This window comes from Heloderma suspectum, chromosome 4 (assembly GCF_057233095.1).
Source record: "Heloderma suspectum isolate Gila_16-S chromosome 4, 16-S_ref, whole genome shotgun sequence".
NCBI lineage: Eukaryota > Metazoa > Chordata > Lepidosauria > Squamata > Helodermatidae > Heloderma > Heloderma suspectum.
The window spans coordinates 84,844,143-84,856,188 of NC_139461.1; the positions used below are offsets into that span (position 1 = coordinate 84,844,143).

Here is a 12,046-nt window from a genome sequence, read left to right on the forward strand (position 1 = left end):
GGAAAAGGTCAGTTTACATTCCAGTTCCAAAGAAGGGCAATGCCTAAGAGTGTTCAAACTACCGTACAATTGCGCTCATTTCACATGCCAGCAAGGTGATGCTCAAAATCCTACAAGCTAGTCTTCAGCAGTATGTGAACCGAGAACTACCGGAAGTACAAGCTGGGTTTCGAAGAGGCAGACGAACTAGAGATCAAATCGCCAACATTCGCTGGATCATGGAGAAAGCAAGAGAATTCCAGAAAAGCGTCTATTTCTGCTTCATTGACTATGCTAAAGCCTTTGATTGTGTGGATCACAACAAAATGTGGCAAATTCTTAAAGAGATGGGAGTAGCAGACCACCTTACCTGTCTCCTGAGAAACCTGTACAAGGGTCAAGAAGCAACAGTAAGAACCAGACGTGGAACAACCAATTGGTTCATAATTGGGAAAGGAGTATGACAAGGCTATATATTGTCGCCCTGCTTATTTAACTTATATGCAGAGTACATCATGAGAAACGCTGGGTTGGATGAATCACAGGTCGGAATTAAGATTGCCGGAAGAATTATCAACAACTTCAGATACGCAGACGATCCCACCCTAATGTCAGAAAACGAAGAGGATCTAAAGAGCCTCTTGTTGAGGGTGAAACAGGAGAGTGCAAAAGCTGGTTTGAAACTCAACATTAAAAAAACTAAGATCATGGCATCTGGCCCCATCACTTCCTGGCACATAGAAGGGGAAGAAATGGAAGCAGTGACAGATTTTATTTTCTTGGGCTCCAAGATCACCGCAGACGGTGACTGTAGCCATGAAATTAAAAGACGCTTGCTCCTTGGGAGGAAAGCTATGGCCAACCTAGACAGCATAGTAAGAAGCAGAGACATCACCTTGCCGACAAAGGTTCTTATAATCAAAGCTATGGTTTTCCCAGTAGCAATGTATGGCTGTGAGAGCTGGACTATAAGGAAGACTGAGCGCCGAAGAATTGATGCTTTCGAACTGTGGTGCTGGAGAAGACTCTTACGAGTCCCCTGGACTGCAAGGAGGTCAAATCAGTCAATCCTAAAGGAAATCAACCCTGAGTGCTCATTGGAAGGACAGATACTGAATCTGAAACTCAAATATTTTGGCCACCTAATGCGAAGAGAAAACTCACTGGAAAAGACCCTGATGCTGGGAAAGGTTGAAGGCAAAAAAAGGGTATGGCAGAGGATGTGATGGCTAGATAGCATCACCGATGCAATGAATATGAACTTCTGCACACTCCGGGAGAGAGCAGAGGACAGGAAGGCCTGGTGTGCTATGGTCTATGGGGTCATGAAGAGTCAGACACGACTTAACGACTGAACAACAACTAGCCTTTGACTATATATATGAACTTTTGAAGTGCAGCCTGAAACAGTGATCTTACTAAGAATACAGGAATAAACGAGTACTCTCAGAATGAATAACTGTGCTGAAGTTAATCCCTTAAGGTGATAATGCATGCATATCTACATGCCTTTGAGAATGCCAAAAAATCAGCCTACCAGCCATGTTGTACAATATAGAGTAGTCTGGTCGTATTTTATAAAAACAACTTTTTCAGGGTTGGTTATTAAACTATATATGGAACTTTTTCAGGGTTGGTTATTAAACTATATGGAACGGAACTATATGTTACAAGGCAAACACAGAGTTCCAAAACTCCTGGATAAATTGAAATTCCTGGATAAATTTCTGCATGAATCAGTTCTGCCAGCTGATTATTTACTTGATATTGAGCATGCATACCGTGTTCCAGGTGCAGTTCGTGGCACCAATGGGACTGCAACTGTCATAATCCAATTTGCAAGAGTCTCTACAAAAAATCATATTCTGTGTTTGGCAAGAGAAATGGAAGGATTTTTGGGGGGGCCAACGTAAGATAAAGTTATGCTATTTCCAGATTACACTAAAGAAATCACTGACAAAAGAAGGCAATTTACCAAGGCGAGAAATCAGGCAAGACAAATGAATTTACAATATCATATCAAATACCCTGCTATATTTTGTATTCTTTTTGAAAGCCAGATGAAAAAAAAATTAAATCATGAATTGGCAAAGGCTTGATTAGCTGGCATACAAAGTAAAACACAGGAGACATCTTTTCCAGCTTCGTGAGCTGAGAATTCTTCAATCAAGATTGCTCTTTGGATTTGTTTAGATTACAAAGGCCAGGCAGTATGCCAGTGCGGAGGATTGTTTATATATATTCCTGTTCTTACTTCTTTTTTATATTAGATTTGATACACTGTATATAACATTTTTATTTGGATGTGTATAGATATGTACACATTCATATATATATATATATATATAAATAATGTATGTATGTATATATATATGATATTATCTAAAATATAGTTAGTATAAAATATATTAGTGATTTGTTTTTTTGTTTTTCCTTTTTTTCTTTCTTTTTCATTATTATGAGACTTTGATTAGTAATATCTTTGGCTGGCTAAATTTTTAAGCTCTATTATTATATATTAACTGAAGGGCAATATATGGTTAGTGGAAATGAATTGTATGCTTGCTTCCTTGCTATAAGACTGATGATATGATACTGAAATTTAAGGTTGATTACCTATGCTGTACTGAAGTGTAATATTGGCAATGATATAGGTATAATTTTTAAATAGAATGATACTTGAAGTTTGTGCGTAATGGAGTTTAAATTTAATTCCTTGAAGTTACTTTTTATATTTTTTCTTTTCCCCTTTTGCTTTCTCCTTCCTTTTCTTTTTTCTGATTTTTTCCTTTCTCTCTCTTTTTTCTCTCTCCCCCTTCTCTCGTTATTGCTGTGTCCTCATAAGGATACTGTATTGTTGGAAACTGTAGATAATGACTGGGCTGTTGCTATTGTTTATTTCATTTACAAAGATAAAAAAAGAATAAAAAGTATTTCCAAAAAAACCAACAACCCATGTTTGCTTTGCAAGGCAAACACAGGGATAGAGAGGCCATTTTCAGGACACGATTATGGATCTTCCTCCCTAGTGAGGCCTACCCAGCACCCACACGTTTGAGTTTTCATTGCCAGGCCCAAACGGTTTTATTCACCTGGGCTTTTATAATGAATAATGGGTTACTATGGTATTGCTCGTTTTCTTTATACTTATTTCCTATTTTATGTTGTTGCTTTTATTTACTTTATTGCTACTTTGGTCCTGAGTGTATTTGTTGGTGTGTTGTTGTTGATGTTGTTGTTAAAGATCATTTTATGATTATATTGTTATTCAGTTGTAAGCTACCTTGTAAATTCACTGGATTAAAAAGATGGGATATAGATGCCTAACATAAATAATAGTCAGGTGGCTGGGGACTACTTAACTTTCCTATGCCTATTGGTTACCCCTCCATGGCTTCCAAACCATGTTAAATAGTTTATTCCCAGCAAGGGTCTAAGGCCAGAAGAAAGCCCAGCTGAGGACAATCAGTTTAGACATAATCAGGAAGGGATCTGCAGGGGAAAGCAACTGATGCAGAAGAAATTAAAGGTCACCCTCCACCGACCGCCTCATGCAAATGGTCCCTATTTGGATTGTCTCTGCAAATGCAGATTTGAGGTCAAGCATTTACTTATTACATTGCTATACAGCCCAATAGCTGAAGCTCTCTGGGCAGTACACTACAATTTGCCAAGGTAACATGTTCTGCCTTAAGAAATCTTTGCAAAATATTTCTCAGATTTTATACATAATTATGTAGTGTGAGAAGCAAATACAGTGTCTACCTGAACTAGGAACAGAAATCAGCAGGGGGAAATATGAAGCATCTAATTTTATTTTATTTTTAATTATGGAAAGAATATTCCATAGATGTCTCTTTGGCCCATTTCCTCTTGAACCTCTGGCTGAAAAAAAGAACTCCTAACAATAGTAATCTGACCAATATGATTTGAGTACCCATTAAGGAACAAAACAGCATTTCGTCCCTTCTGATACAACCTTGAACTGTACAATAGCATCTGGACAAGAGATGAGTTTCTACAGTAATTTGTGACTGAGTGAAAGTAGGCCAAAAAAGGGAAAGGGAGTTAGTAACACTCTTGAGTAGCTTATGTTTATGTTTAATGTTTTATAGGCTGTCTGATACTTTCAACATCTCCAGCAGACTTTCTCCTTGTCCACAAAGAGAAATTAAAAAGAAATTTGAAAGAATGAGGCAAAAGTACAAACAAAAACACCAGTGGGGCCCCGATCACGTTAGGCTGACCTGTCAAAACTTGAAATGTTTTCTCTCAGGAAAACCTAATCCCGCTTCTTTTGGTCCAGATGTAACAAACACAAGAAATACTAAGATATGTGGTCCTGCACTGTGCAAGATGGTCTCACTCTGGTCATCATAGACCATTGCTATTCATTCAGCCCACCCTAGAATGCTGTAGGTTTCATTGTGAACGGAAAGGATAGACCAGAATAGTACAAAAACATACACATATAAGGCTAGATGCTAGCCTTACTGGGCATCACAACACTACGGGACGTATGGGCTTGTGCTGCTTTAGAGTGCAGTCCTCCTCATCTGTGTCCAAGTCAGCCTTTGGGGGCTTGTTTGTAGGTTACTTTCAGTACTTTTTATTCACATAGCTGATCTCCCTCCTTATTGCAGCTGACAAGAATATAGAAAACAAAAAATACCTTTTATCCCAAGGTGTTTGAAATGGCAGTAGTGGTTTTAATAATGTTTTAAAATTACAAATAGGTTTTGCTTCTGCAGGCAAGAGAAAACGGCCGACTTTTACATGCCCTGAAAATACTGTTGGATGACTTCCGATCTGAGCTCCGGGATGACGAGCAAGAACGTCATGGCCTCCAGCAGCAATATGCCACTGACAAAGCTTCTTGGGAAGTGGAATGGACTAAGCTGAAGTGTCAGCTGGAGCAGGTATGGTGCTTCCCATAGTCTGAGTCAAAAGGTAGGGGGCATTAACTGAGACATGGTTCTCAGACTAATTTGAAGAAGAAGGAATAATTCATGAAGACTGGTTGTTGTTGTTTTAAACTTTATTGGACTCAACAGTTCCAGTCAGCAAGAGAAAAGGAGCTGATGGAATTACACTTAGGGCCTGTTTGGATGACTTTGGGATAAATTATCCTAAACTTACTTCAACCTCTGATTTGTTTCATTTAGATAGAGTTTAGGGTATTCACATGAACTGAAAGAGTCTCAGCAACCCTTGAGAAGGCCACGTCTTAGCTAACTTTTATCCAGGGATAAGTGATCACGTAAACAGTAGCACTCAATGGGTGAAGTTCATCATTTCATAAACAAGCACAGTGACTTCTGACTGTCCCAAAATAATAATCTAAAATCTACAGCAGTTTCTCAGATCTGTTGCCAGCACTGCATATAGTGTGCATATATACTAAAGGCCTGGAAACTCCTTGTTTGTTTCTACTATTGACAGATAGTAGTTTAAGACAATGAGCCTGAAATAACAATTCTGAGGTAACAACCTAAGCATATTATTGCTTAACGGAGGACAGATTTCGATACATTTATTCACTATGAGTAGTGCCTCTTTTCTTAGACAGTTTCCCTGACCTAAGACTATTCGGAATGACTATTTAGCATGAGCCAGAGGTATTAACATCCGGTTTTATTTTTAATGTATGAATGTGTTCTAAATGTTAGAACCATGTCAAGTATTTCTGCAGGTGGTAGGGGCCCAATGGAGTATTCCAGGGACAGGACAGACTTGGATCTGCTTGACCCAAAGCCCCTTCACTCTCCAAAGAGGCCTTCTTCGCACCCTGACCACCCACCCTAGCCAGGGCAGGTTGGGAAGTGTCAGATCTTCTGCCATGGACCATGCCTCCCTCTTAGGATTGCTCTGCAAGCCTTTGAGGTGCCACAAGACTCCTTGTCCTTTTTGCTACAACAGACAAAGACAGATACCTCTCGGGAAATTCTAAATGTTAGGTATTGTGGATTTGTGTTGAGAGTGATGGTGCAATGTTTCCTGCTGTTGGTGTGTGTTTAATATTTGTAATAATATGTTTATATTGTATGTTTGCAGTGTTGAAGCTGATAATCACTAGTAATTGCATGAGATGATTTTGAAGTTAGAAAGTCAAGAGTGTTAGTGGCAGGCTTTTTTCCAGCTAAAACAATGCATTGATTATTTGTTTGAAGCTATTAACACACAGCATTTTCCTGTCAGGCACAGGTAATCAGACCAAAATTGAAAAGTTGTTGAGTCCTCCTAAATCTCATTTGGTAGTATTACCAAGTTCAGGGAGAAAAAAGTTAAGGAACTACTAGGTATAATGGTGATAAGTGAAGGGAGGAAAATAGTGATCTTGCAGGTGGGATTGAGAGGCAGTTGTCTCAACAACTAGTGACTGATTCTCCATTCTTGCCCATTCACACATGTTCTTCACCACAAATACCAAGAACAGGGAGTCTATATAAGATTCACACCAGCCATCCAAGACTCATGCATTAGGACACATGTATAGGACAACTGAGAGAAACAGTTGCTTCACAGCTTCTTTGCATAGACGCAGCCAAACTTCTTCTATGAAACTCCCTGCCCCCACCTCCGAGACATTATATTGGTCCCATTAGACAAATAAGGAGCCCTTAATTGACAATATAGTTTTATAATTGCCTTCTGCAGTGCTTCAAAATGTTACAGCATGTGTGTGAAAAACCACTTGTCTAACTTAGTAGCAACACCTAGCATTTTCATTTGCTATGAAAAGAGATAGTGACACTAACCATTTTTGTTTCATTTATAGCTGGAAGGGAAGAGTGAAAAAGCACAGAGTGAGATTGGTCTTGATGCAAAGGCAGCTTTTAAGAGGGAGAGAGAGGAACACAAGAAACTCCTGGCTGACAGTCACCGATTAGTGATGGACTTGCAGTGGCAAATCCAACATAGCGAAAAGAACTGGAACAGAGAAAAAGTAGAGATTCTGGAGTGGCTTGACAAAGACCGACGAGAGTGGGAGTGGCAAAAGAAGGAACTGCTGAGGAGGCTAGAACAGGTAGGTCAGTGGGCCTGTTCAGATGCGCATGGGGGGAGGGTGGTCAGTGTAACTACAGGGGGAGTGTAGTGACACCATGATGCTTCGGTCCGCCAGATGATTGCAGAACCATGTGGCAGCACATGGTTCTGCTAACCCACCCCCTCCTCCGTAGTTACCTGGCAATCTTCTCAGTGCGCTTACTGAGCATCCCGTTGTCCTCCATGGCACGAAGGGGCTCCTGGCGGCCGCTCTGGCATCTGAAATGGCCACGCAACCATAGAGAAAGTCCATGGCAGCTAGAGCATCGCCTGCAGTGGCAGATGCTCTAGCCAGCAGACTCTATGGTCATGGCCTGAAAGTCTTCCAGAGTTCATTTTAACCACCAGGGAGCCCGCCAAATGACACAGTACGCCACCCCGGGGTCCCTTAACCCTTTTTGCAGGGCGTGATTAGTGGGAGTGGCTTACTAACCACAGGAAACGTGGTTTTCTCCTCCCACACAACATGCGAAGCCACCATGGTTAGCGGAAATTCCCTAACCATCATGACTTTGAGTTACATGTGAACAGGGCCAGTGACCGATCAGGAGAGGATGTGTCTCAGTAGCTGCATTGCAATAAAGGAACTTTATGGGGTTTTGTTTTTTAAGCACAAGGTTAACTTGGGCTCTCTGCATCATTGTTTCATCTAATGGATAATTACAGAAACTCAAGGGACTTAAGCAGATGAAACGGAATTGTAGCATCATTGCTTGTGTATGGGAAATTAGTTAAAGGTCAAAGGCCATTTCCTCTCTAGTTTCACATCTTTCACAAATACATAGTCACTCTGATTCATAATGTTGCAAAGCATTTTTTCCCTCAAAACTTACATATTTTTCATTTCCTGCTGAAAACCAAAACCCACATTTTATCTTGTGGTTCCCTCTCTCAAGTATAATTTGCTTGTGTGAGCAGTTGTGATGTGTGAGCCAAGAGCTCACAAGAGTTCAGCTGTAGCAGACAGGCTGACAAGCATGACTTGCAGCTTCTATGATCTTGGATGTTGCAACACTGAGTTTCCATGAATTCCTGACTTACATGTTACAACTTCTTATATGAGTGGAATGCTTATCCCTGCGGCAAATATAATATCTAGTCTAGTGTTCGGTGGCTTAATGGGATGTGAATCGATCCTGACACACTTATAGTGTAAACACTGAGAACTCCAAATTCCACCCCCCCCAAACTTGAATAATTGTAGTACTAGTACTAATGTTAGTATAATGGAAAATGGCAAAAGATTTCTATGAACTGATGCATTTGAACGTGTTAATGAAATATGGAGCCCAGTAGTCATTTTATAAAGAACTCTTTGTCACTGAGGTATGACCAATTTAAATACTTAAACCCTATATAGAAGGTAATAATATGTTTTTTGTAAATAGACTGTATCTTAGAGAAAAGTGTTTACAGGGTGTATGTTTTAACTTCTGTACATGTTTATTTATTTATTTTTAAGTCAAAAAAAGTAGAATAATGGTAACAAGATTTCCCAAACATCACATACAGGCACACATCCAGTTTATAATTTGGTAATAGTACTGGCAGCACTATCTTTTCCTCATTTGCCAGGTGGCATTGATTACTCCATAATTTCTGCAGTTAATTAAAGCAAATAATTAGAGCCAGAGCTATTATCTAATTAGGAGATAACCCCAATTAAACTGTGTTAGTTCTGTGTATGTTCTCAGTCCTCTGCCACACATTTATTGATTAATTCATTTATTCATATAGAAGATTTATATCCCGCCTCTAAGCATTATACTCTCAGGGTGGCCCAGCTAACAAACACTCAAAATAAAACAAACAGTTCAACAAACAGTTAATACAGCAGTTGCTGTGCCAACTGTATTGGTTGCCAGTGCATTTCTGAACCCAATTTAAAGTGGTAGTTTCATTATTTGTTATTCGGGGGTTTATCAGACCCCTTTGTAAGTCTTCAAGAAAGCTCTGAAGACCACTGGTTTCTCTGGCCTCTACATAGTTTGTGGGCTTCAAGTTTTATTGGTATTAGCTATTTTATAGCATTTTAATTGAATATTTATTGATTGATTTTCTATTGTATTTGTTTTACATTATTGTTTTCATCTTGTACACTGCCTTGAGAGGGTTTAAAGGCAGCCTAATTTTAAAAAAATCCCTGTCTACTGGGGCACACGTGACCAAGTTTTCCTAAACCCTTCAAATTTAGGAATGCATGACACCTCATCTCCTCAAGAGTAACAGTCATGTGTAGTTTTTCACTAAGCGTCTTGGTAAGTCTACATGTATTTACGAGAAGAAAATGTGAAAAACCTAAAAAGAAGACTATACTATTTTTCCAGAGGATTGAGCAGTCAAGAGTAGGAATGGCTTTTTACCAATACAGATTCACAAAAAAATCTGTACTGATAATCAAGCAATTCCTTGTATAACAGGACACTTTCAGAGATTAGTACACTTCTAGTTCAATAGCTTCTTAGCAGTTAGCCAGACTGTTCTTTATTTATTATTATTATTATTTATTTATTAAATTTATTAATCGCCCATCTGGCTGGTCACCCAGCCACTCTGGGCAATGTACAAACATATAATAAACAGTTTAAAATAATACAATTCTACAATAAAAACATTTTCTAAAATACCCTAACCCACCCCAAATGCCTGCCTGAACAACTACGTTTTTAATGCACGGCGGAAGCTCATTAAAGAGCGGGCATGGAGGAGTTCCCTAGGGAGGGAGTTCCACAGAGTGAGGGCCACCACAGAAAAGGCCCTCTCCCTTGTCCCCACCAGTCTAACTGTCCTGGCTGATGGGACAGTGAGAAGGCCATCCGAGGCTGATCTTGTTAAGCGGCCTGTCCGGTGTTGCTGGAGGCACTCCTTAAGATAGGCTGGGCCGCAACCATATAGGGTTTTAAAGGTCAAAACCAACACCTTAAATTTCGCCAGGAAAACAACTGGTAACCAGTGCAACTCCTTCAGCACTGGAGTGATGTAATCTCGCCGGCGGCTGCCTTTAATCAGGCGAGCCACCGCGTTCTGTACCAGCTGCAGCTTCCGAACCGTCTTCAAGGGTAACCCCACGCAGAGCGCATTACAGTAGTCTAAACGACAGGAGACCAGGGCATGTACTGCCGATGGGAGCAGATGGTTGGGAAGGCAGGGGTGCAGCCGCTGTATCAGATGGAGTTGATACAGCTCTGTCCAGCTCACAGCTGACACCTGAGCCTCCATGGACAGCTGGGAGTCCAAAATGACCTAGTCTTTCAAGGGTAGCCGTACCCCATTCAACACCAGGTCAACATCCCCCAGCCTCCTCTTGTCTCCCACCAAAAGTACCTCGGTCTTGTCAGGGTTCAGCTTCAGCTTGTTCCTCCCCATCCAGCCACTCACCATCTCCAGGCATTTGGACAGGGATTCTACGGCCAACCTTGGTGAAGATTTGAACGAGAGGTAGAGCTGCGTGTCACCCACATATTGATGACACCGCACCCCAAACCTCCTGATGATAGCTCCCAGTGGCTTCACATAGATGTTAAATAGCATCGGGGAGAGGATGGAACCCAATGGCACCCCACAAGTGAGTGGCCACGGGTCTGAAACCTCCTCTCCCAGTGCTACCTTCTGGTACCTGCTGGAGAGGAAGGACCAGAACCACTGCAATACAGTGTCTTCAATGCCCAACCCCTCCAGGTGGTCCAGGAGGATACCGTGGTCAACGGTATCAAAAGCCGCTGAGAGGTTGAGGAGAACAAGGAAGGAGCATTCACCCCTATCCAGAGCTTTCTATGGAAGCAATTAGCATATCTCTGTGAATTCTGTGTGTCTGAATTTATACAGTATCTACAAATAAAAACAAGGAGACAAATCATTTGAAACATTTCAAAGCGGAATCTAGAGGATCATAACATAATAGATTTGTGTTTACCATAATCCTTAACCATTTTCTTTTCTGTCTACTGTCACCATAATACAGGAAAGAGAAATGCACCCACATTTATCAAGCATAAAACAGAACATTTGGGATAATTGTAGAAATATAGCTTACACACAGAAACATGCTGTCCTACATTTTCAGAGCTTCCAAATATTCTCTTTCAAGTTCACTGTTACAGTGTTATCTCTTGAGACACAACATCAAACATAATTTTGTACTGATTGTGACTGCAAGCTTTTAGGTTTTCAAATTAATTATTTCACAGCTCATTTTTGTTTAGTTATGAAGATCAGCCTTTACCTCTTCTAGTATATTTACAGATACACTATGAACTTATTGCCAAAACCTAGAAATAGTCCATAAAGCGAAGACCAACATTGGGTTTTAAATGTGATTCAACACATCTAATTCCTGCAAGACATCCAGCATCCATGTTGACCGCAGTTTGACTCTATAATAGTAGACAGGGGCATTCACAGACAGGGGTGTCACAGACAGGGCCATTCACAGCCTTAAGTCCTCATGCAAAGTCCACCAAGAGGAAAGATACACAAAACGCACTTAATTCAGTACATGTGTTTTCCCCCGCATACAGCAAATGAAATATTAGGGCCAACTTGGGGGAAGCTCGTGTGAGACCTGAATACTTTATTTCTATCGTGAACTGTGACCTGCTACATTCAGTTGACTTTCATTTATGATTAATTTATTTCTCAGCTTCAGAAAGTAAATCTACAAAGAGGAGACAACATTCTATGTGACTCAAAAGAAATTAGCCTTCATTCATTTTCAAATCAAGGGAACCATCATATGCTGCATCCAATGGGGTCAAGATCCTACTCCGATTCGGACACCATGCAATTTGAAGATCGATCATTGTCTAAACTGAAGGAAAGTGACAGGTGCACTGCCACAGAAAACCTCTTTCTAGATACATTGTCCCTTGATTCTCTGGATGATTCTGATGAAATACAGCCTCAGAAACTGGAACGAGAAAGGTTCTTAACTTGTGCAAATGAGGTATGTTCCTCACCCTTTATATTGTCAGAAATATTGTAATCAGTAGTGCGGCTATTCTGTGGAAGAATGTTTCCACAG

The 12,046-nt window shown here is 40.4% G+C and overlaps 1 protein-coding gene across 2 annotated transcripts in view; it reads left to right on the plus strand.

The window, feature by feature from the left end:
• Positions 1 to 12,046, plus strand: part of MTCL1 (microtubule crosslinking factor 1) — a 144,025-nt gene that overhangs the window by 112,871 nt on the left and 19,108 nt on the right. For both annotated transcript variants that reach the window (XM_084848102.1, XM_084848101.1), the window contains 3 exons: positions 4,731 to 4,898; positions 6,758 to 7,006; positions 11,666 to 11,968. In XM_084848102.1, the coding sequence (XP_084704228.1) occupies positions 4,731 to 4,898; positions 6,758 to 7,006; positions 11,666 to 11,968 (720 nt within the window). The remainder of the gene's footprint in view (positions 1 to 4,730; positions 4,899 to 6,757; positions 7,007 to 11,665; positions 11,969 to 12,046) is intronic.